This window comes from Gossypium hirsutum, chromosome A06 (assembly GCF_007990345.1).
Source record: "Gossypium hirsutum isolate 1008001.06 chromosome A06, Gossypium_hirsutum_v2.1, whole genome shotgun sequence".
NCBI lineage: Eukaryota > Viridiplantae > Streptophyta > Magnoliopsida > Malvales > Malvaceae > Gossypium > Gossypium hirsutum.
Window position 1 is genome coordinate 17,822,422 of NC_053429.1, and position 25,437 is coordinate 17,847,858.

Consider the following 25,437-nt stretch of genomic DNA (forward strand, 5'->3'; position numbering starts at 1 on the left):
CATACACGCACGACCTGGCCTCGTCGAACACACGCCCATGTCCACCACACGGCCTACAGCACGGGCGACCACACGCCCATGTGGTGTTGACAGTGAAGTTTTCAGGTTTCACTAAAACCTTATTTTCTGTGCAATCGAGTACACACCTGGTACGTTTTCTATGTACAACCACTCTCGAGATTTTTGACACCTATAATTAACCAATATTTTCCCAATTTAGTCACTTAAATCGTTACTCGATCGAAAACTTGACGAGGTATTCCAACTTCAAACCATTAAATCCCCTACCTTTGAATGATCACCGACGAATTCGTACTTCTATGGCACCAGCCGAAATTCCACAACCACTCAATGGCCTCCTAAACACGAATTAAAACCTCATTTAGACGATGATTCAATAACTAACAGATAACCATACTTACAATACTTACCGTTAACACCCAATTGTACAGATATAACAAGTTGCGGCCACAAGAAGTAGATGGGAAAATGTAAAAAGGCGGCAAGGGAAAAAGAAGGAAAACGACAGAGAGGGGATGCCGAAATTTGCAACAAAAAAAAATCAAATGAGCCACTTCTGATCACCCTTATTCCAACTTCCCTTATTTTTCTCCCCCAAACTCTCCACTACTCAGCACTCCAGTCCAACTCAAACTTATTTAATCATCCAAGCTATAAAAGTAATAGCCTTTATTCTTACACAAAGATTCAAACACCAGACCCCCAGCATTTTGACACTCCACTTAACCACCAGACCAACAGGCCTATTCTGTTAACTATTTACCAATTATTAAACATAAGCCCTTTAGGCCAGGTTAAGGCTTGATTTAGAAGAAAAACAAAATTTTTCCCAAGACATGGCTTGAACTTAGGACCTTTCACACACACTCAGAACACTTAACCACTGAAGCAGATACACACTTGTGTCAAAATTCAAAAATGCCAAAATTAAAAATTTGAGGCGTTACACCATGATACCGGTATCGTGAGGGGACAAAATTAGACAAAAAGACGAGTCTTTTTCCACCCGAAGCACCAATCATTGAAGACCAGTTCAAGGGTATTTATGCACACAAATTGGGTCAAAATAGCTGTTATATCAGCCAAATTTTTGCTAAGAGAGAGAAGGTTGTATTAGAGTTGTTTTATCTTAGGGTTCCCTTAAGTTTTCTCTTAGCTTTTCTTTCTCTTTTCCTAGGGTTTTTTATTTTTGTATCCTTAGTTGTAGATTTTACATTTCCCAGCAACTTTTGTTCTTGTTCTAGTTATTCTTAATGTTAGTTAAGTTACTTATTACTCTCACTTAAGTTTATTTTCATTTTTAGTCATTGTACCTTGGCTGTAAAACATTTTTAGATTTAGTTTAATGTATTTCAGTTTCTTTTACTTTGTACTTGTTAAAGTTTGTTCCTTTCATGTTTATTGTTTTATATTTTCCTGTTGAATGCTTCTCTATACATGCTCTTTTAGATTTTACTGCATAAAAATCTTAACTTTTATATTTTTCTCAAGTTGTGCTTTAATAACTTCTTTGATTTTTATTTCCATGGTTGTTAGTTTTGTTTTCAGCATGAGTAGCGACACTTTTAAGAGGGTTGGATGATGGATATGTGGTAAGCTGATTTTTGGATGAAAGATTAAATCGTAATAAATTGGACTAATTTGAATGAACTTAAAAACTTAGGATTGATGACCCTAAGGGAACATTTAGGCAAGTGAGACCGATATGAGATCTTATTGGGCACCAATTCATTGGCCTTGGTTTAACCAGTGAGATCAATAGATAATCTGGGTTAATTTGTCTAATTTGGTAAACTGGAGACCGAGAGGTAAAATAGATTCATTTTGGGATTTTAAGTGATTTGGATCCCTAATTCAGGGATTAGTGAATCACATCTACATCAACCAACCATTGTTTGTTATTTAATTGTTAATTTCGTAATTTTGCATATTTTACTATTTAGTCATTTTTAGCAAGATAGTAAATTAGATTCATTTCTTTCAATTTTATGATTTGTTGCAATATACCTTTTTGTAATTAGTTGGTTAGACTCTTTATTTTACACGCACGTTACTTAGAAATTATTCAATCAACGATTCTCATGGGTTTGATCCTTGGAATACTCTAGTGTTCCATTGTAACACTACAAATATTAAAACTGACCTATCACACTTGCAGTAAAGCTACGATAATTATGTGTTATTTTATTTCCTGAGTGTTGATTTCATATCTCTCTCTCGTCGATTCAGAGAGAGGCGGTCAAATTTTCCCAAAAAAATCTCCCCCTTTTAGTATTTTCTCTCAAAAGAAAGCTTCCAACATTATCAAACATCCATTCTTTTCTACCCTTTTTTTATCAACAAAATGTAAAACTAATCTTCATTAGGACAAGCTAAAAAATCAAGAAGTAAGGTTTTTTTTCTCTATCAATCTCCTTAACTGCTTTGGCTTCAACCCTCAGTTTATCACAATGTCTTTGATAAAATTCGACTGAGGCATAGAGATCAACAATAGTTCTAGCCTTTGTACTTTTAGGAACAAAATTGGTGCCAATGACAGTGGCCGCTTCCTGGATTTAAGTACTTCCTCCTGCTCAGCATCATCATAACAAAGTTACTCCTTCTCAATAGTAAAGCAAACAAACAACTCATCTCCTCATCAATGGTAGTTTTCTAGCATTTTTTTCTCCCTCTAAACAACAAAAAAGAAGTATTTATTCTTAATCTTCAACATTATGCTTAGGTAGCGCTTGAGGCAATGGACACTCCTCTAGTGATCATAATGTCAAAAACAAAGGCATTAGATTTGGCATCCTTCTCAACTTGGGCAATAGGATTTTTTTCAACATTTTTCGCTCAAACCAAGAAGTGTAACATGTCAAATGAACCATGTCTCTGTAGATTTGTCTAAGTCTCTCCATTATCTTGATTTTACCATGAACATCACCAATTATATCAGTAGGTGGGTGATTCTTCCTAACTCTTACTAAAGGTTGAAATGGCTCATCATCTTTAGATTGATCATTGATCTTATCAGTAACTTAAATATCTTAACTTTCTACACCTGACAAATCTTTAGGCTTAGCAATGCCAAGGGGAGTGGGAACTCTTTCAGGCACTGAATCTAAAGTCTTGTCATCATCATTATCATCATCATCTATGAATCTCATGGGCTCCAGTATCATCAACCACCACATCAATATACTCCATGACCTTATCATCGATCTTTCTTTACTTTACCATGGGTTCTTGAATGTTAGTGGTAGAAAATCCTACATCAATAGGGCTACCAAAAAATGATGGTTCAGTAAAGGCAACAACGACATTCACTAATATCTTGTCAATAATTGAGACTTGTACACTCTGACGTAAAGATTTATTGAATAAGAGCTTTGATTCTCTGTTCAGGATTGTTAGTATGCTCAGATATGGATGGAATGTTCAACAATGTATCAATTTCATTCAGTGCTTATTGGATAGCTTAAGATGACCCAACAATTTGTGTCTTCATGGTAGATAAGATGTCTTTTTCACCCCTTGGTGTGACTCTTGGTGTGAACTGCTTAGGAGGTGGGCACTCCCTTGGTTGCCTCATTAGTTTTCTCAACAGAGGGATTGAATATCCCCTCACCAATAGTTTGTTGTGATTGTTGTTATTTCTCATACTCTTCAGCAGATATGATCTTTACATGGGTCCTAATTATAAGAAAAGGATTTGTTTGTTCATTTATAGCAAGAAAAAGTTGTCATTTTACAAAAAAATCAAGTTTCCTCTAAGATATGAAAAGATAAATATCTCTAAAAATTTATTCCCACCAAAAACAAAATGATGCCATAAATTATTTCACAAACCCCAAAAAATCTGAGTAAATCAATTAGCAGTATAATTACCCCAAATAAATCAAAATGATATCAAACATTATTTTGTAGATGCCTTTTATAATTAGTTAACACACCTCATGCTTAGAAAATTTCAACTGAACTTCTCAAGCCTTTAAACCCGCTGGAATCCAAGGTTTTTAGGAACAAATCATCTAACGGGATTTGAATAGGAACATACTTCTTTCCATCTGTGCTTTTATGATCATTCATATTGTAACCTACTAAGCACATTAAGTTGTCTTTAGTAAATGACAGCCCGCCCTGCGCACACATGCACCAAGACTCAGAATCAACACTAATACAAAAATCAAATCTGAATAATTACATACAATGTCTACAAGTGTGACAAGGCAGTTTTAATATAATTTGTACAATAAGGTACAAAAGTACTCCTAGGATTAAACCCACAAGAGCCGGCAATCAAGTCAATCTTAGCTAAAAAAATGCCAATAAAGAGTCTAACTAACTACTCGCTAAATATCATAGAACAACAAACCATAAATTTGAGTTTCATTAAACTAAATAACCAACTAATCAACAAAAAGACTAAATCATATAGCATGAAAAGTTATAAAACTATCCAATCAATAATGAACAAAGGTTAGTTGACTTCAATGTGGTTCATTAATCATCAAATTAAAGATCTAAATTGCTTAAACTCTTAAAATGACTCCATTTTACCTCTTTGTATCAATTTTACCAAATTAGACAAATTAGTTCAGTTTATCTCTTGATCTCACCCAACTAACCCAAGACTAATGAATTGGTGCCTAATAAGATTACCTCTCAGTCTCACTTATCCTAATTTTCTCTTAGGGGTGTCAATCCTAAGTTTCGAGGCTCATTCAATTTAGTCTAATTTATTGTAATTTAGCCTCTGACCTAAAAATTAGTTTGCCCACATCTCCATCAACCAACCCCATAGGGTTTAGTTACCCATTACCATTTCTAAGCTAACAAACATCAATGAAGCAACCATGAAAGACATTGACATAAAACTCAATAAAAAAACGAAAGTTTTGATTTTTACTTGGAAAAATGTGTAAAAACAAACAACTAGAAACAAAATAAATAACCAAGAACACTAAAATTAAGATTTTTGACAGATGAAAAGTAGGTAACCTGAAATAACATTAAACTAGAGATTAAAATGTGATTACAACTATGTTTAAGGTATTAAACATGTAAATAAACCTAAGCTGCAATGTTAACTAACTTAACTAACACTACGAATGCAAAGAAAGAACAAGTAAATTGTAAAAAATTAAAATACTAAGCTATGAAGAAGAACTAAAACCCTAAAAATGAGAGAAAACTAAGAAAATGAACTAAAATTGTGTCTAATGCCTCCCACTCTCTCTTCAGCCAATTTTGACTCTTTTTTAGTAGCTATTTTGACTCCTCTTTCTTAACCAAAATACCCCTCAACGTGTTTTTTTATTGGTGCTTCAGTTGGAAAAAGATTACCCCTGATGTCAATTTTTTTCCCTCACAACATTAATATCGTGATACCTAGGTCTGGATATCACGATATCGTTTGCAGATTCAAGAAGAAAGTTCTCTTGAAGGTTAGGTATTGCGATACCCAATATGGATATCACGATATCATTGTAAGTGGTCTTTATTCTCCTCTTCATTTCAAGGCTATTAAGGGTATCAAGATACCCAGACTTCAATATCATGATACCCCCTCTTTGGTGATGTTTTCTCTCCAACCACCATTAAGTTCCTACAACACTCAATCAATCCTTAGGTTCCAAATGACGCATTTGGCCAATTTGGGTCTCAAAATGAGTACAAACACATTAAACACTTATTGAATCAAAAATCTAAAAACTACACTAAACTACAAAAAATACACTAATTTGCTCAAAAGCAAACTCCTTAAGTATAACAGGGAAGCCTAGTTTGACATATCAAGTTACCGCAAATCAGTAAACCAAATGGAAAAATCAGGATTACCATGAATGTACCTAATTACTCGATTGACTATCTTGACATGAGATTATTTAGGATCGACCTAGTATCTAGTGCAAACACCAACGCTAAATCCCAAATTGGGATAACTAGTTGCGAGATAAAAAAGATTGCTGATCATGCTTCTATGGGTGGTTTGGGGAGTGGGCACTCCCTAAATGTTTGTATACAATTTCCTATTAACAGGCATAGTTGTTCTGGTCGACTTCGAGTTCTCAAGCCCAAATTTCTTATACTATAGATCCAATTCTGAAGTTGCAACACAATTGCATTTGTTAAACAATATCACCTTGTAGCAATTATCAAAAGTATGACCTCCTTCCATGATCACTTCATCATAATAATTATTAATAATACAGTTGTTTTTAGTGAAATTCACAAGAATACCTTGGTTATATAATTGATTGATGCTTACCAAGTTGGTTTTAAGATCATCCACCAACAGAACATTCTTTAAATGAGGCATGCTAGAAACATTCAAAGTGCATTGACCAAGTATCTGGAATTTCTTCCCTTCTCTAAAGGTTACATTTTTAGTAAGGGAGTCTTCAAATAAGTCAACTAGGATTGGTTACCTATCATGTGGTGAGAACAACCACTGTCTAAATGCCAAATCCCATCACCAATAGACATTAACGAATAATAAGCAACCAACAGACATTTGGTTTCTTTCTTCACCCAAACTTTCTTTGCACTCTACTAGCAGTGGTGCCATAGACAGTGGGCACTCTTTGGGTACCAAATTTCTCCATATCAAATTATGGAGCATTTTGAATCAACATGGTCATATACAGCTTGAGGCACCACAATAGTGACATATTACCTTGTGAGTGTGAAAATCCTTCTTGAATGACTTAAGTATCATTGGCTTAGAGCAATCATTGTCTTCCTTTAATCCTGAAGCTATTACAAACATTATGGGGCTTTCTTCAATAGTTTGACCTTTATCTACAAAGCCTAAGTCTCCCCTACCTTGATCTCTTCTCTTAACAATCAACATTGCATAGAGCTTGTAGCTATTGGTTGTGAAATTTTTTAGCATCAACTTAGTATCAGCAAGCCCTTCTTTAATCTTCACCATTTTTTCAATTCTTCTGCTAGTAAAGCTTCTTTAGCAACCACTTGTTTAATAAAAAAAAATTGTCCTTCAACTGTTTGTTCTCATTAGACAGTTGAGTGTTGATTTCACAAACCTATCTCCATTTCCTAATATCTCTTTATATGTCTTCAAGAATTCTTCATCAGAGTCAAAATTTGAATCACTATCAGAATCACCATCATCAACGGTACTGGCAATGAAAGCAACAAAATTGTGTTGATCCTCTTCTGAGTTATATCCAGTGGATCAGTCCTTATCACTCTAAGATATATAAAGTGACTTCTTCTTCTTTTGAGTGTTAGCACACTCAGATTGGATATGACCATATCCTTGATACTCATAGCATTGGACTCCTTTCTCCTCATCTTTCTTGAATACCTCTTTGATTACATCTCCTATGGATCCACTTCTGGGAACATATAAGTTGATTTCGTACTTTTTTATTCTGCATGATTTCTTCTTGAATGCTTTGTTTAAGTTTTGTGTAAGTAAGGCAACCTATTCCTACAGTTTCTCAATTATAGTGTTTTAGGAAGTTGGCACTCCCTCACCTACTTGGAAAGCAATGTTTCTATCACCTTTTGTCTTGTTGTGTTTGACATACTTAAGGTTCATCTCGAAAGTTTGCAAAGAGCCAATAAGTTCATCGATTTCCAAACTTTCAATATCTTTAACCTCCTCGATAATAGTGACCTTAATAGAAAATCTCTTAAGGAGAAACCTCAACACCTTGCTAACAAACTTGGCATTTGAATATTCCTCTCCTAATACAAATGTCTGATTTGAAAGATTCACAACTTTGTATAGTAATCTCCAATTGTTTCTGATTCCTACATTCTCAGGCTCTGAAATTTGGATTTTAGCATTTGCATTTTCTACTTTTTAATAGTAAAGGTACCTTCATGAGCAATCTCTAATATATCTCAAGCAACCTTTACAATTGTGCATTTAACAATTCTCTTAAACCCCTACATATCCACTTTAAAAAAATATTGCATGTAAGGTCTTGGAGTTTACGTTTGCAAGCCTTTCTTCAACAGTAGTCCATTGTACTTCTGGCTTGATAATTCTACCATCTTAGTATACTTTTTTGGTTATCCTCATCTAGTCAGTACAACTCTCCATGCCTTCTCATCAATAGACTTAATGTATGCTTTCATACGTGCTTTCCAATAAGCATAATTGTCAACCTCTAGCATAGAAAGTTTTGATGTAGAATAACATTCCATAGCTTGAATCTAGCAACACCACAGGTCTTCATTAACTACTTTAAGTGGGAGACTCTGATACCAATTGAAATAATTAAAACGTTGTTGAGAATCAAACTGCTCAAGTGAAGTGGTGCCTAAAATAGTGGACACTCATTCAACCATTAAACTAAAACAATAAAGAAACAAAACACAAGAAAGTTGTTTACACAGTTTGGTTTTCCTACGTTCGCAGAGTCTGGCTTAGTGAGAAATATTCAATCTTTATTAATGACACAAAGTAAACCTACTCAATCCCATGATAATTTCCTTCACCCTTGTACTTTGAAGACTCAATACTTTCACCACTCAATTAACCCAACAATTAAAATCACAACACAAATGCTTTACTATCAATATGCCCTCATAAAATAAAGTTTCTTATAACAGATTAAGTGCTCAACTCTCTTTACACATAAACATATGTAAGTCTTTCAATTCTATAGAGTTCGAGACTTGCTTACGTAAGAAGACCTATCACAACCACTACAAAACAACCACTATATAAGTTAAATACAATATAATATTAAAAATATATATATAAATAAAGATTCTAGACAACTATGTCTTTAATGAATCAATCCAATACATCTTTCTCGATTTAAGATATTAGATAAGGGCAATCTTATTCAACCTAATCACGAATATATGATTCTCCAAGTGATATGATCTCTTAATAAGTTAGATATCATCTATATAATTAACATAACTAAAATAATCAGTTCAATAAATTGTCAGCACCTTAAATATGATAATGTACTCCATACATAGTTGGTGGGCACTGACACCAAATTATCAATTTCATATTTTTCAACCGTTTTTAATAACTTGGAACTGAAGGAAGAGACTTTCGTAAGATGATTAGAGTTTAATCAATGAGAGCCAGATTAGATGAAACCGTTATTCATGAGAATCCACGACTTAAAAAAAAAGGAAATCATACTTTTCTCTTTACCAAAAAAATCGAATGACCTTTTAGTAACTCAGCCTCAATTTTCCCTTACCATTTTGACTTCTTAAAACGTTTCCCTGTTTAAAACCAAATCAAATATCACATGGTTACCTTACAGATTTGTTGGGAATGTAAGTAATCAAGATTAAGATGTTTACTGGTTTCTAACATATGAGCCATTAAAAGAGCTTTCCAACTTCAAACAGTCTCAAAATTCTCTCCTAAACTCTTCTCTCCCTTGAACCTATCATGGGAGTAGCCAATAACATAACAGCAGTTCTCAACTTCGTAACCTTCCTCTGCTCCATCCCCATCATAGCAGTTGGCATCTGGCTCGCCCAACAGCCTGACAACGGCTGCATCCACCTTTTGCGATGGCCAGTCGTTCTCCTTGGTTTCCTCGTTCACCTTGTCTCTCTTGCTGGCTTTGTCGGTGCCTACTGCAACAAGGAAACACTGTTGGCCTTCTATCTTTGCTGCATGGCCATCGTCATTGGTCTCCTCCTCATCTTGCTGGTATTTGCCTTCATCGTTACCAGACCTGATGGGAGCTACGGTGTGCCTGGAAGGGGTTACCAGGACTATAGGCTTGATGGCTACTCTAGCTGGCTTACAAACCATGTAGTTGACTCCAAGAGCTGGACTAAGATCAGGGCCTGTTTGGCTGACACCGATGTCTGTCCTAAGTTGACTCAACAGTTCATCACCGCTGATCAGTTTTTTGCTACTCATCTCTCTCCTCTTCATGTAAATCGTTTCAGTTATGGCCATATTTCTTATTCTTTGATGAAAATACGAGTACCCTTTTAAAATTTCCATGTGTCATTGTATAGTAAAGCCATTAAACAGATTAAGTTCATTGCTATTTACCTGAAATATCAGAGGAATTACTTCTAACCAAACTGGTCTTTAGATCTTAACTTTCCTCACTGTAACTATAAAGCTTTTTTCTTTTTTTTTTAATCTTCAACGACCTCCTATGACATTGTTTTTCTTTGCCTCATTTTTTAACTAGTTTTCCCAGTGAAGATAGATCATTTTGTTGATGGTTATTTGATGTTGATTGAATTTACGTCGATCAGACACGCCGAAGTTGGTGGAACAGGACATGATTTGATGTCCTAAAGCAGCACCCACTCACCTTACTAAGACCATAAAGTAGGACCCACTATTTTGGGCTTAATGTTTAATTTTAGGGAAAATAATGACACCAGAGTTCATCGGCCCCCTCATGGATGGATCGGTCTCATCCACAAGATCATTAGTTCAAGTTTTTCCCATGTTCATCGTGGTTCAAATCATAGAAAATGTACCAGAAAAGAATCAAGCACATGTGTGCTGTGGGGCAACCAAGCAACGCCAAATGAAGTTTATAAACAATTACCAGCTTTGGCAACATATGGTGACTATGTGGGCATTGTTTAGAGAGGAGGTGTTACTTTATCCTTTTTTCCTTTTTGTTGTTGTTTTGATATTGGTTCAAGTCTTTCATTTTTGTTACGTTTGATAGTCAGGGTGTTGTAAGCCTCCAACAATATGTGGCTACACTTTTGTGAACCCAACGTTGTGGACGAACCCGGTGAACCCAGCAGGGGATCTTGACTGCAACCAATGGAGCAATGACCAGACCCAACTCTGCTATAACTGCAATTCATGCAAAGCTGGTCTGCTGGGGAACTTTAAGGAGAGGAAAGCCAACATAATTCTCATTGTGGAAGTGGTGGTACTAATATGGGTCTATATCATTGCTTGCAGTGCCTTCAAGAATGCCCAAACGGAGGACCTCTTCTTCAACCGCTACAAACAGGGTTGGACTTAAAAAAAAAAAAACCTTTGGTTCAATGTGTCTATTGTATGTATTCCAATGTTATGGTTCTTATATCTAGAAAATGCATGGACAGTGAGGAAGGGTGCTTATTACACTGTAATTAATGAAAACGAGAATACAATTTCAAATTTATGAACTCCTTCACGACTATAAGGTTCTTGGATTTGTGCAAAAAAGAAAACTCATTGATAGGAAGAAAATCCTCATAATCTTCAGACTGATAGTGATAGCTTCTTAAGCAGTAGAAAGCTTCCTAGAGAAAACAATGTACATAGGATCTGAGCGTCCTGGATTAGGAGATATATCAACAGCCTGTAGACAAAAATGAATTTCTTTTAGGCTCAGATTAATGTCCACCATAAACTTGGATGCTTTTAAATTGGATATATTCATAATGCACGTATTCACATCAATGCAGACTGGCAACGCCTAGTTTCCATTTGGAAACTTTGGGGCTTATCTTAAAATATTTGCAACAGCGTATATAGAGTTAAGAGATTGCCGGCTAATGGTTGTCCAAGAAACACTTGAGGAGTGAAGAGCCTATTATGAGACAAAATATTAAATACTGTTTACCTGAGGAGGTTCAAATCCGCCAGCATAATGGAAATATGACCCAACAATCAAAGCATGATCGGTGTCACCAGTGGATGTCCATATAGAGATTGCTTTTGTCCAAAAGCAGCGATTTGAAAAACTGCTTTGGAAATGAGTCACGTTTAAGTTCAAAGAAGTGTATAAAATAAAAATGGTTGAACAAAGAAATGGAAGATGTAATAGGAATGAGAAACATAAGCCAAGGGAAAAAAAAATCATGCAGGTTATAGAGTCAACAAGGAATAGAAAGAAAAGTAGAACGAAGTTTGATCTTAAGCTTGGATGCAACGATTAGTTAGAAGTAGATGAAAAGTTCACCTCATTATAGCCAATCCACCAGGCTTAAGAATCCGGCACATCTCTTTGAAAACATCAAGAGGCTTTGTTAGATAATCAACACTGACCTACAAGATTACATTCTTAAAACGCCATACTTAACACAAAGATAGGTCATTAAAGCATAGCTTTCAGAGAGGAAGTGCAAAAATATCCTCAAGTATCTTTCATTTCATCTAAAATGGAAAAACAAAGAGAAGAGGGAAAGGAATAACTAATGCAAAAGGAGAGGAGTTATGGAAGAGAGGAGAAAAAACACCCACCACATTGGTAATGACATCAAAGGAATTATCTTCAAAGGGAAGCTTAGGTTTCAAATTTAAGTCTTGCACAACATATTCTGTTAGAACCTACAAAGACAATTATTTAAGGTAATAATGTCATGAACAGCTGCAGTGTCATACTTCAGTTGTACTCATGAACTCACACAGATAATGATTTCTAGAACTTAATACTATTATTTTAGTAGAACTCATTAATAGATTAAAGTAACTATATCATTCAAGTTGTTGCTAAAATCACCATTGTGTAGCAGCATTTTGATGACCAGCTTATAATCCAACCAGTAAAAAAGTGAGAAGAAATATTGTACTCACAGGGTTCCGCTTAAGCTCTTCCTCATTCATACCCATTCCAACTACCCGTTCTTGCTTGTATCCTTTTGGAAAATGACTGACCTAAACATAAAATCGAGAACAGCATCATGAGAATGCGATAGAGGAAGAGGGTGATCTCAACATCAAGAATGTCTTACCCAACTACTGCACATATCCAAGATGCTCACTCCAGGAGTATTGCTGGGAGGGAAAACCTCTGAGTAGTATTTAGTAAGTGCGGCAATGGCTGCATCATCAATATGTGTAACAAAGCGTGGAGCTTCATAGAACAATGAATCTGGTGTTCTGAAAGGTGAATTAAAGCTATGAAAATCTGAAACTCATCAATATGCTTAACATTGAGGATAAAACTTGGAAATTATTGAAGCAAAGTGCAAACTTTCAGCTAAATGATATCTGCTAGATTGAACCACTCGCTGAAGCATTAAATCCTTTAATCAGTATAATATTGGATGATTTATGCAAGGATAGGTATGGAGTGCTGAGAGATTTCCTGTTTGTTTAGCGTTACTAATCAACTTCTTTTTTCCTATTTTATATGGCAAAATCTAGAGGAAATTATATGCGATACAGGTAACAAGTTTGGACTGCTTGATTGAAACATAAAGCCCCTAGTCTTTGAGAAATAATAGATTCCACAGACTCGTGTTTTAATCTTGTTACTTTGTTTAAGTTAGAACAAAGAGTTTTGCCTAACATCTTGCACTTTCGCAAGTCTCGTTCTTCTATAACTGACGAAAGATGCTTGAAAATTTACTTCTCCAAATTCCGACCAGAAATCCCAAATGTGAATAATCATCAAGAAGATGGTCAGTACGAAGCAGCAACAAGGATATAAATGCAAGGAATAACCAAAGCAGGAACAAAATGAGATGAACAACCTCAAGGAAAGCCGAAATTTAACATAAGAGTTCAATTTAAACAGCAAGATGTAGTTTGGATTATTTACTCATTGAAGCGTTGGAAATCCTCGTCCTTGAAGGGGAACTGCTCTGGCCATTCCACATTCTGCAATGCCTGTGAAGCCAAGCAAGGAGATTTGGTGAACTATAGAATTAGGACAATGGTAGAATGATGAGAACTCCAGAAAGTAACTAAAAGCATACATGAACTGGAAAGCAAGAAACAGAAGAGGCTATTAAACTCCACCAAGCACTTCGATTCATAGGTTAGCTGTTTTTACTTGTGAATTCGAGCGCATGAAACCATTCACTGCTACCAATTGCATTGCAGGACCTAATTGGGGTTCGGGAACTCAGCTCAAAGTCATATCTGATTTAAGAACTTGTATGCATCATTACGTTCATTCTCAGTGAATCCGACGCAATTGCTTCATATCAAAGTATATACCTTTTAAGCCTTTGGTGCTGAACTGAAGAACTAAAGGCCTATAAGATTTGTTGCCTACCCGCCTATACAATTTTCATGAAGAATAATAAATAAATGAAGTGCAAAATTTTATTTTATTATAGGCCAAGAATTAATCAACTATACAATCCAATGAACTTAATCTTTATTATGGTCAAGCATCAACTAATGAGTTAGGAGGTTCTTTTCTTCCATTTTGATACAAACCCATTTTCAAAAGCTTATAAATTGCCTATAAAATTTAAATAACCCACAAGCTATTAATGAAAAAAAAAACCCAGGAAACAAATGGAAGAAAAAAGAAATAATAATCAATTGGAAAATAAACCTGTTCAACAGCACCATTTAGCCTTGCAGAAGCAATAAAAGATTTGCTATTGCTGGCCATGTTCATGTACTGAGCCCAAAATGAAGCCCCTAAGCCTACCACCAGTCTACGTGGCAGCCTACCACCATTGTTCCATTTTTTTAGCTTACACGAAAGACTAGAGACAGAAGCAACAGCCGGAGCATGAATTGTAGCGGAAATTAAGCGAGAATAACAAACACCAGTCAAGACGGGAAACCTTTGTTGCAGTTGAAGTCCGAGGATTGCCATGTTTGATGTCACCCCATCGTATATATAGGTTTGTACTTTTATATGATGCTACCTGGGATATGATATCAGGCACGTGGGGCATTGACAACCGTCAGATCTGTTGTGGGTGTAGTCTGTATACTTTGATATCTTATCTTAATATTAGTGATTCAGATTGGGTTTACGTGGATATCTTACTCGTCATCTATTGTTTCCAAGGTCCACGATTTCTTCACTTCATTACAATGGCTGCTAGGTTTGATCTACTTTGTGAAAGCCGCATACATCCCATTTTAAGACATCGAATTTCTTATATTGTACGGATAGAGTTCGAGGGAGAAAAAAGGTAAGGATGATTCAGATTTCAGAAACATGGGAATTTGATTTCCACTTGACTTTGGAGGTTACATATATAACAGGCAGAATAAGAATGAAAAAGAATGCTGCAAAGCTACGAATTCCTACTTGAGTATTCTTTTACACAGAAAAATGCCAATATACAGGAATACTATTAAGATCAGCTGAAAATGAGTGTCGACTGGATGTGCAATATAAGTGGACATGCACATGTGGAGACACAAGCTTTATAAAGAATCGCTTGTTTGGGTTAACACGGCTGGCTTCTCAATTGGTGCAGATACAGATTCGAGATTCAGGTCTCTGACCGCCTTTGACGGACCAATGTGGCAATGCGGTTGTCTGTGAGTTTTGATAGCATCCTTTATTTTCTGAAACTGCATATGATAAGGAAAAGCAGCTAATCATTTTATTTTGAATATTTCTTTAAATGATGCAGTTGCATAAGAAAATTGGTCATCTATACATGCAAGTCAGAAGCCTAAATATGCATAAAGAAGAGTCTTCTAGTACGAATCCCCTTATGGTTGTCCTTCCACCTTGAATATTTCTCTTCCTATTCACTTAACCAAATAACCACCACCAGAAAGAGGGAAAAAAGGAATCATTATTCTAACATGCAGCATTTCAAGCAAGTTACAGTATGCTGAGAGATTCTTCTGATGGTGCACCTATGGTCGAGCAAGCAAGGTATTCTAGAACCAGATTTCAATGCATCAACCTCTTTTCAAGGACAGTGGTCTAATGTTGGGCTAAATTTTCCTATGATTATTCTATGGCTAACTTCTTTTTTTCCCCCTTTCTATTCCATTTCCCAGCACTCAAGTGGAGAACAGTTAACTTATACAAGTGCAAACATGACCATGGGCTCGGAGGGGATAAAATACAAACCTTGGCTAGCGAACAAGAAAATGATTCCAGTTGACCATGTGCACCCCGGTAGAAGTGGAAATAAGGAAGCACCTTCACATTCAAACTTTTACACATAGGCTTATTCTCATCAAAATTGACTTTGAGGAACAAAATTTCAGGGTTTTCTTGGGCTGTCCTGCAGAGCTGCCAGATTCATCAAAAGGCAACATCAGGAAAAACTCACCATAATTCAGAAACAACATCAGCTATTTCAAAAAGTGGATAACATTAAATGCTTCAAACATTAATTACTTAAAGAGCACAGCTATTAGCCTGATTTGAGAAACTGTTATCAGATGCATTGTTGAGTAGATGTATGCAATGAACTGAAAAGCTTTTGCTCGGTCAAACAAGATGAGTAGATAGTGCAAGCATCAGTTTTATTATTTGGTTACATCGAAATGACTAAATTATATTAGTCTCAACAAGCAGTAGTTGCTGGAAAGCATGCTCCCACCACACATGCTCCCTCTTTTCCAGTTATTTAATCTGAAAATCCATTGCATTTCATGGATATCTCACACTAAGAGATTATGAATTTCATCGAAGGCTTTATGCTGCTCCAGTTAGCTTTTTGATTGCATATTTTCATTTCATAAAGAAAGACCCTGTGCCAATATTTCCTGATAAAGAAGGATGGCCGTTATATCAGAGAACAACTGAACCCTCCATTGATCGTCATGTCATCTAGACCACCTTAACAAATGTCAACTTCTATACAAATTGCCAAGACCAGGTGAAACTCAGCATAACCAATAACCACTTGGCAACTCAGAGTCATTATCTATTTTTCATCATGTTATTGGAATAAGAATAACACTATATTATACGAGATATACCTAAAGCACTTCCAACGCAAAAATCAAATAGAATTAATAGGGACTAAAAGTTTATTTTGATCTTTCAAGTATTACAAAACCTGAATAGAGGTCAAGAAAGGCATTAGTTACCTTAGGAAATAGAGCTTTGCAAGAAGCACACCAAGTTCCATAAAATTCAACAATAACTAATCTGTCTCCAGCTTCACTTAAGGCACTCAAAAATTCTTGAGTGGAGTGAATGTCAATCATATTTGGTCCTGCATTCCTTTCCCACCATTTCGGCTGGTTTGTTTCGGTGATAGTTGCATGAACCTGTAATAAGAAACTTGGTTAATGGTTCTAAATCTCATCGGCAGGAAACAAATCAATAGTTTCTCCAAATAGTATCAAGAAATCCAGTAAAGTCCAGTGCAGGAAAACATTTCATACATAATTAACAGTAAGACTGACTCAAGTCACCACAAGTTAATGCTATCAGCCATGAATGACAAGAAGAAGCCATAAATGCTGGAGAAGTTTTCGTGCTTAAATCTTTTAACATGTTTCACCCTCATGCAATTCATAATAACAATAAATAAGTGAGAATGCTATCAGCCATAAGTGATAAGAAGTCCAAATCAAGTGCAACTGTGTAACTAAATTGCAAGAGATTTCAGCACAGAACTTCGGAATTCAACATACTTACCCCCATAAAATGGTAGATACTGATCACTACCAAGTTAATGTGCCAGAAAATATCATCATCCCGAAAACCATGTTCTGGTAAAAAAGGAACTGACAATAAATAGAATACACAGGGATGATGAAATGAATTTAGAAAACTCCCTTAGAGACCCACAAAAACCAGGTGTATAAGCATCAGTAAGCTGATAGATCTTAAGGCATGTAATATGGCACAGATGAGAACTGGTAACCAAAACTCTATGTCTTGATCCAGTTGAGACAGGATTCAAAGAAATCATTGTAAGAAAGTTTAGGCGCTCTGTAGTCTGTACACAATCCCTAAGCTGAAAATTGTAGTTGCAGTAGAGCATAGAGTTTGTTAATCTATAATAGCCTAGAGAAAGGGCCAATAGATTAGCCCAAACTCATTAAAGAACAGTGGTAAGCAAGAAATAAATAAATAAAAGAACAAGATCCAAATTAAAATAAGGCTTCTATGACCAATAGAATCAAAACGAATAGGTTCTCATACAAAAAAAAAAAGGCAAAACTCAAATGAGGGAAACGGTGCATTATTCTCCTAATTTTCATACAAAAAATGCAAAAACAAACAAATGGGTACTCATAATTTGACTGATGAATAGAAATAAAACAAAAAAAAAACCAGAACAAAAAAGCAAATCCCTTTACCTTGAAAGACAGCAATTGTTTCCTGGAAGTCGGAGGAAGGCTAGAAACACCAGCAACCGAAGGAGAAGAAGAAGAAGACAAAGAACAGCTTTTCCTTTCTGGATTAAAATTGGGTGGAAGACCCAGTTGTCGAGAGTTCAAGGTAGATGCAAAGGATGTGAGCAACGAAGCTGAAGAAGAACGAAACGATAATGCTGATAATCTATTAACATCTGCCATCTAATCTAAAGAGATTCTTTAAGGAAAGCAGGGAGTGACTGAAAGGGAAGAAAGATTCGATGTACTTTATAATGTTTTCAGGTTACTAAAGTTTATGAAACTTTTCGTGGGATTTATTTATTTATTCGGGTTAAAAAGCATGGAGATTGAGAAAGAGAAGGTCAAACTAAGGCAAAAAGTCAAATGGAAAGACAGCCTCCTATATTTTGGGGTAGTTTACAAAACAAGTGTTTTAGTTGCAATTTCGTTGATAATTTCCTTGGTTTCGGCTTCAGGACCTTTAACTGGTCGGGCTGTTAAGCTGTCAATTAAAATTTAGAATTTAATGGATTCCATTTTCCTTACACCTTTGAGTTAGAGATACAATTAGCCATCATAATTTTATTTTTCACTCATAATTTGAATAGTTTATTCATAATATAATTTTAAGAATAATTAATTTTTAAACATTAATTTCGTGTTAAATATGTCTCTGGTAATATATCCCATTGTACGTTAGCTAACATTAATCACTTGTTTATTCAAAAGTAAAAGAACATTGTAATATATCTCATAGTACTTTATTTTTAAATATATATAATTTGGGGATTGTTATAAAAGACTTTTTAACAAATAATTTTCTTTTTCAAATATATTATTCCTAAAAAGAATTACATGTCAATTTTTGTTTGAAATAATATAGACATGTATAAATGAATCTATAGTGTATTTATCAACAAAAATAGAGTAAAACAAAACTATTAATATTATGAAGTTTTTCTCATTATACCTCAGAAGAAGGTAATTCCAAGCTGAAAAAAGTGGGATTCGAAAATATCAAGCTTTGACGAGATTAATGTGGGAACTTGCTAGGATGGAAAGCGTGGAACAGTCCCTTCTTCAAGGGATTTTTTTGGCCAGATTTCATTGCACCACCACAATCTCTTTGATTTTTTTATTTTTTTTTAAATTACAACAACAGTCACTCAACTTTAAGGTAGCTAACAAAATAATCACTTAGATTTCATTTCAGTCATCCAACTTTTGAAAAATAACAAAATAGTCATTAACGCTATAAAAAAGTGACAAAACAGTCACTGACTAACAGATTCTGTTATTGTCTTAACAAAACCGCTGATGTGACAAGTTAACTAGCTGACCACCTTGGATGAAAAAATTGAAAAAAAACCCTAAAAAAACCCTCTTTTTAACAGATAAGAAGAAGAAGAACAGTCACTGAATCTAGGAAGCCAGTGACCATAGTTGCTTCTCGGAAAGGGTTTTACCCAGCCAGAAAGCGACCGTTTCTCTGTCACTCTCTAGTCACTCTTCTGCAGCAGATTAGCAGGGTTTTTGATGTTGTAAGCTCCATTGCATCTCCTTGAATATGTTTCATTTTTCTTTGAATTTTTTTTGTGTATATGATTTATTTATGGCAAGGATCACTAATTTACCTTGCAGACGTACAAGGCTCTTATGAAAGCTTTCACTGAGCATAATAAAGTATGTAAAGTCTTCATTGAGTTGCTACATCATTTATATGGATTACAAGAATATGGTTGGGAACTCACGTTTGCTTTATTTTCTTTTCATTTTTGTATTTAAAATTGTAGTTTGGCAACCTTCCTTATGGTTTTCGGGCAAATACATGGGTTGTTCCTCTCGTAGTAGCGAATAATCCGTCAGTTTTTCCCCCACTTCCGGTGGAAGATGAAAATTGGGGAGGAAATGGAGGTAGACAAAGAAGAGATGGTAAACATGACAATAGGCAATGGGCAAAAGAGTTTGCAATTTTGGCAGCTATGCCTTGCAAAACAGCAGAAGAGAGGCAAATACAAGATAGGAAAGCTTTTCTACTTCATAGTTTATTTGTTGACACTTTAGTTTTTAAGCAATTGCCGCAATCAAGAACATCATTGAAATCAATCAAAATGCTTTAAATGGCCCTTCTGCTTCAATTTTGCATGAAGAAAAAGTAGGAGATTTGATTATTAAGGTGACAAGAGATGTTCCTGATGCAAGTGTGAAATTAGATTGTAAAAATGAGGGGAGTCTCAGGTTCTAGGAATGCCATAAAAGGAGCTGGTTTGGATAAATTTACTTAAAGGCATAATTGCTGATAAGAGTGCAACTGTTCATGTGAGTGAACAATTTTTGCTGGATGATTACGACAGACCAGAGAAAGAGGCTATGCATTGCTAAATTTACTTTTTCTTTTTGTTTTGGTCTTATAAGATACTTCTACTTTAGGTGTTGTGGTTGTAAGACATTGTGGCTGTATGTTTCAGCTGAAGTAAATTGGGAGTGGAATCCCATTCCTCAAGAAATTGACATAGAGGACCAACCTGAAGGAGGGGCAAATGCTTTAAATGTTAATAGGTCAATGTTTATTTCATCTCAATTTCATTAAAAAGCAACTATGGTCATCGGCTTTTTGGCTGGGTAAAACCCTTTCTGAGAAGCAACTATGGTCATCGACTTCCCAGATTCAATGACTGTTAAAATGCTTTTTTTAGAGTTTTTTTTCAATTTCTTCATCCAACGTGGCAAGTTAACTAGCCACATTAGCTAGTTAACTTGCCACATTAGCAATTCTATTCAGACTAATAGAAACTGTTAATTAGTGATTGTTTTGTCACCTTTTTTTTTATAACGTTACTGACTGTTTTGTTATTTTTCAAAAGTTAGGTGACCAAAATGAAACTTAAGTGACTATTTTTGTTAGTTACCCTAAAGTTGAGTGACTGTTGGTATAATTTACCATTTTTTTTCTAAGAAATGTGACAAAATAAAATGCATGGCCTCCACCAGGAAATGATGATGGCAGGGGCTCAGCTTTGGTGTAAAAGTAGGTACCAGCTGAGGTCGACTGACCCTTGTCATAATGTCATAAATTGGCACCAGCTTATTACCGATATAAATATTTGGGAATTTTAAATAGGTTAGTTATTAATATTACGTACACCAAAATCAACTTTCTTTTACAACTAAGGCAGTGTTAGCTAACCTGTCCTCTTCACCTGTGATTTTAAATAGGTTCGTTATTAATATTAGATTAATTTACAGTTGGTTTCAACTTGTAAAGAACTTGTCACGTTTGGAGATGTGCTACGCTTATTATAACTAGTTCGCTTGAACATCCAAAGACATAAAAAAGAAAGCCCCCTCAACAAAACACAAAGAAGGTTCGATGCTCCTCAAGCACCTACCACCTATGACCCTAACTATAGTAGAATTGGATCCCTTGGAGATAGCTAGGTATTACATGCAGAGACACTTTACCCTTCTTCCCCTATCACGTTGAGACTCGTGTGTGAGTCTTTAGCAGGAAAATGCATCCTCCAATCACATCTAAATACACATGGTGAGGGCCCTCCATGACTCAGCTAGCAGCTCTCCCACATACGACACCTTTATGGTGAGGATCCCACCATGAAGGGTATAAATAACCCTTCATCCTCAAAACACTTAACCTACTGTTACTTTGCCAAATCATGCTGAAGGCCCCCCGTGTGAACCTTTACCTCTCTTCCACACTCAAACCTTACCTCAAGCTGCCATGAATAAGCTCGACATTTCTTTAAGCTCATAAATTATCCAAGAAAATGATCAACAAACAGACCAGTTTATTTCTAAGCGTGACTCAGATTCATGCAATGCTTTCAACAAAAATTTATATAGATAAAAAGAGAAATTATCTTATTTTATTTGGGTTAAGAAGAATATCAGCACAAATGCACCTAAAAGTACCAGAAAAAGAAATGCCACGAACATATGCTAAAAGCATGTAAGTGGAACCAGGACTGCTCTAAGAAAACTTACTCTCAAACTCTTTAATCTTATGCTAAACCGGCATTTCTCTGATATCTTCCATAAGTTCCGATGAGAGTGTATCGATAGTAAAGACGTAAGCCTAGAGAGTGTAACTAAGTCATTCTACTTATGCAGTGTGAGTAACAATGATCAAGTGAATAGAAAAACTGAAAATTTTATCAAACTTTGGTTTCATGAATCTCTGAACTTAACAATAAATCATAGAACATTATAAATGTCCCTGACCAACTATGCTAGAACCTTCATGGACAAACATCAGTACCACAACCCTTCTTCATTCTTCACAAGAATGGCAGAGTCAACCATGCAGGATAAACACATTGCATTCCATAAGAATCAAAGATTCCAATATTTGCCTTTAAAAATCTTAAGAAACCACTTCTATGTCAAATACTATGTACTCCTTGTTTGCATGATTCCAAATATCTTACAGCCCAATGCTCCCTTTTTTTCCTCAACAAGAATGAATAAAGCAAATCATCCCTAAGCCCGAAACTCTAAAAACCTTATCCATTTGCTATAAGAATCTTAGACAAAATTAATCCCACAAAACATAAATGTATGATGCAATTTTTTATCCAGGTAAGAAAGCATATACTGAAAAACTATCTTCAAATAACAAGTTTTCAATTTATTATAAATACCAAGATCCAAAGCAGGTGCTAGAAAAAGACACCAAATTGGATGAGCAACCTACGCCTTGTCTAAGGAGGGAGCAAAAGCAGAGAGAACAATGCCAGAATATTTTGGTTTTTAACAATGTAAGTTTGAAGTAATACGAGCATTGCACAAAATAGTAATATGAATTTCAGATGATATGCTGCAGTTCAGGTAAGCGCAAAGTTGGAGCCAAGGATTTAGAGGAGATACAAACTACAAACATCTGTAACTCAATGCTATCAACTGGTCCAAATTTCACTAACATCATTTGCAATTATCTGCAATGATGAACAGATAAATCATTTGGCTTTGCAGCTGACATCTTGCCCACTTCTACTCCCATATTTCAGCAGCTAAGATCACTCTGAACATGCTTAGGAGATAAAATTACTGACTAGGCAAAAGAACAGACTCAGCAAATGCTGAAGAACCATTATTAGGAGCACCCTCTAACTTGAGAATCGAAGTTACCAAGTTATATATCTGAACATTCTCAAAAGACGGCACCTTCTTTCCCCTTGCAAATTGAGGACCATGACCAATAAAAATGGTCCTCATGGAGAAAAATGCATTGTCATACCCATGTGCACCTCCACACTCTTTATGCTTAGTCCTTTTCTTCTCTACTGTAAAACCCTCGTCAACCAGCCCTATTATGGGAGGAATCCAATCACTTTCTGCGTAATGCAGTCGACTAGGTAGCTCCTCCTTAAGATAAACCCTCAAATGCTTCCCATTATCAACTCTCCCAGATTCCAATCCTTCTTTCATCTTTGCAACAACATCGGATGGTGCATAACCAGGAGGTGGTCGAATTGAAAGCACCGGACTATAATACTGGACCCAATCCACTGGAATGTTAATCCAAGGGGCCAAATCATCAAGGAAAATCAGCTTTTTATCACATGTACCAACCATCCCATGGTCTCCAACCATAATTATGGTAACATCCTCAAAAATCCCTCTTTTTTCTAAACCATCAATCAACCTCCCAATCAAACCATCAATTCTAGCAACAGCCTCAGTAATCTCGGGGTCATCAGGTCCAACCCGGTGACCCTGATGATCAGGATCCTCAAAATACATTGTCATAAACACAGGAATCTCACTACTAGGCAAATCAAAATAGCTTAAAACAGTATCAACTCTATCCTCAAAAGGAACAGAACCATTATAGAACCTGCAGAAGTTTTTAGGACAATCCCAAGAACCCCTTTTTACCTCACTTCCAGGCCAAAAGTAGGTAGAAGCCTTTAACCCATGATTGGCCACAGTCTCCCAAAGTGGCTCACCTAACCACCACTTGGGCTCATGACTTTGCATATTGAAAACCTCACCAGTCTTAGGATCCACAAAATGGTTATTTACAATACCATGATAAGCAGGATACAGGCCAGTCACGATAGAGTAATGATTAGGAAAAGTAAGAGTCGGGTAAACAGGAATCAGACCCGTCTCAGCTTCAGTCCCATTAGCAATCAAACGGTGGATGTTTGGTGTTGAGGTCTTGAACTGGTACCCAAATCGAAACCCATCAGAGGAAATCAAAATGACCACCGGCTTTTCCAGTTTCTTCAGAGGACGGGAAATGTTGTGAAGTGTAGCTGAAAAGGAAGATGATGGAGAGGAGGAAGAGTAAAAGAGGAAAGCAAAGGCCAAGGCAGCGGAAAGAGCAATGCAAGCGAGGAGTGTTAAAGCAATGAAGATGATGGTGGTGCTGGGCCTGGAAGGGGATGCTTTAGTTGAGGGATCTAAACAAGAATCAGTGTTGAAAGAAAGGAGAGCTGTGGATTGGCTTGAAGGATCTTCTTCTTGGGTTGGGATTGGGATTGGCTTTGTTTGACTCAACAAAGCAGAACCCATACTTTCTTTCTTCTCCCTTCTCCACGGTTTGGGTAAATTCAAAGGTGAAGTGGACCAATGGAGTCAAGCTGAATGAAGATAAAACACGAGGCATAGTGAAAACCAAACCACTTCGACGCCTTTTATTGAGAATATATTCCGGTCACGTGGTAATCATCTCACGGTAGCCAGTAGTAACTAAGTCAACACGTGTGTGGCTCTGATGCATTATAATTTATATAAGTCCAATAATACCTGCTCGGTGTGGGCCCCTTGTAAAGTTTGACAGAACCACATTTAAAACTTTGCCAAAATCCTAGTAGATCAAGGACAAGTATTGAGGCTCGCTTTGAGTGATGGTGGTAAAATTATTGTTGAATACCTCTTTTGTCTCCTCAACTATATTTAAATTATCCTTTTGGTTTAAATCATCCAATTACACGCTGTCACGTGTTAAAAATAAAAAATAAAAAATTAATTTTTTTACATATATAATATAAAAAAATTTAAATGTTCAAAAATAGTATCCCACCCCGATTAATTATGGAAATGGGATGTTTGGGGTGGTAGAGGGTGGTGTAGAGGCGACATCACCCTTATTTTTCAACAACTGTTAGTAATTAGTTAAAAAATAAATTTTTAATGGTTAAACCTTTTTCATTGGCAGCACCAAAATACCTGACTACAGAACCCGAATACAAATACAAAACAAATACAAAAGGAAAAAAAAGAAAATCGAAAAAAATATGTTGAAGGCTGTATGTCAAGCGGCACTGGTGAAACTCTCCTGATAGCCGGCACCAATGTCAACCCTGACTCCTCCCACGGCTATTACTGCTACGTGGTGATAGGACGATAGTGAATTCATGGTTTGGGGGACCTTATAATCATGGTCCCCCAAAGTGAAAAAAAAAAAGTTCTGAAGAGAAGAGAATGAGAAGGAAAAAAAGAAAGAAAAAGAGAAGATTAGCATAATAGAG

General features: G+C 35.9%; 5 protein-coding genes and 2 long non-coding RNA genes across 10 annotated transcripts; 4 read left to right on the plus strand and 3 right to left on the minus strand.

The window, feature by feature from the left end:
• Nucleotides 1-9,160: 9,160 nt before the first annotated feature.
• Nucleotides 9,161-10,843, plus strand: LOC107887257 (tetraspanin-2-like). 2 transcript variants are annotated; one of them, XM_041115270.1, is made up of 2 exons: nucleotides 9,161-10,589; nucleotides 10,668-10,843. In XM_041115270.1, exon 1 carries the CDS (start codon nucleotides 9,407-9,409, stop codon nucleotides 9,965-9,967), a length of 561 nt encoding a protein of 186 aa, XP_040971204.1. In that variant the 5' UTR covers nucleotides 9,161-9,406; the 3' UTR covers nucleotides 9,968-10,589; nucleotides 10,668-10,843. The 2 variants fall into 2 exon arrangements, with proteins under 2 accessions (XP_040971204.1, XP_040971205.1); XM_041115271.1 differs by having other exon boundaries at nucleotides 10,672-10,802.
• LOC121230481 (tetraspanin-2) lies at nucleotides 10,362-10,976 on the plus strand. Its single transcript, XM_041115377.1, has 2 exons — nucleotides 10,362-10,559; nucleotides 10,668-10,976. The coding sequence occupies exons 1-2, from the start codon at nucleotides 10,362-10,364 to the stop codon at nucleotides 10,974-10,976; spliced, it is 507 nt and encodes a 168-aa protein (XP_040971311.1).
• Nucleotides 10,977-11,058: 82 nt separating this feature from the next.
• Nucleotides 11,059-14,511, minus strand: LOC107887254 (uncharacterized). Of its 3 annotated transcripts, XM_016811445.2 has the most exons (9): nucleotides 14,232-14,448; nucleotides 13,642-13,947; nucleotides 13,485-13,552; nucleotides 12,673-12,820; nucleotides 12,515-12,595; nucleotides 12,182-12,268; nucleotides 11,901-11,986; nucleotides 11,562-11,682; nucleotides 11,059-11,297 (listed from the first exon to the last, which is right to left on the minus strand). In XM_016811445.2, the coding sequence occupies exons 2-9, from the start codon at nucleotides 13,699-13,701 to the stop codon at nucleotides 11,220-11,222; spliced, it is 729 nt and encodes a 242-aa protein (XP_016666934.1). In that variant the 5' UTR covers nucleotides 13,702-13,947; nucleotides 14,232-14,448; the 3' UTR covers nucleotides 11,059-11,219. The 3 variants fall into 3 exon arrangements, with proteins under 3 accessions (XP_016666934.1, XP_016666933.1, XP_040971203.1); XM_016811444.2 differs by lacking the exon at nucleotides 13,642-13,947 and having other exon boundaries at nucleotides 14,232-14,511; XM_041115269.1 differs by lacking the exons at nucleotides 12,182-12,268; nucleotides 13,642-13,947 and having other exon boundaries at nucleotides 14,232-14,501.
• On the plus strand, nucleotides 14,385-16,135 carry LOC107887258 (uncharacterized). The gene is made up of 3 exons (XR_001681095.2): nucleotides 14,385-15,181; nucleotides 15,277-15,527; nucleotides 15,656-16,135. It is a non-coding gene; the product is annotated as an uncharacterized lncRNA (long non-coding RNA).
• Nucleotides 14,843-18,409, minus strand: LOC107887256 (thioredoxin-like 2, chloroplastic). Its single transcript, XM_016811446.2, has 4 exons — nucleotides 17,924-18,409; nucleotides 16,700-16,882; nucleotides 15,729-15,893; nucleotides 14,843-15,214 (listed from the first exon to the last, which is right to left on the minus strand). Exons 1-4 carry the CDS (start codon nucleotides 18,140-18,142, stop codon nucleotides 15,065-15,067), a joined length of 717 nt encoding a protein of 238 aa, XP_016666935.1. The 5' UTR covers nucleotides 18,143-18,409; the 3' UTR covers nucleotides 14,843-15,064.
• Nucleotides 18,410-19,229: 820 nt separating this feature from the next.
• Nucleotides 19,230-20,635, plus strand: LOC107888174 (uncharacterized). Its single transcript, XR_001681307.2, has 3 exons — nucleotides 19,230-19,482; nucleotides 19,583-19,624; nucleotides 19,735-20,635. It is a non-coding gene; the product is annotated as an uncharacterized lncRNA (long non-coding RNA).
• A 2,104-nt stretch (nucleotides 20,636-22,739) lies between these two features.
• Nucleotides 22,740-24,657, minus strand: LOC107887253 (ectonucleotide pyrophosphatase/phosphodiesterase family member 1). The gene has a single exon (XM_016811443.2). It carries the CDS (start codon nucleotides 24,476-24,478, stop codon nucleotides 23,003-23,005), a length of 1,476 nt encoding a protein of 491 aa, XP_016666932.1. The 5' UTR covers nucleotides 24,479-24,657; the 3' UTR covers nucleotides 22,740-23,002.
• Nucleotides 24,658-25,437: the final 780 nt, after the last annotated feature.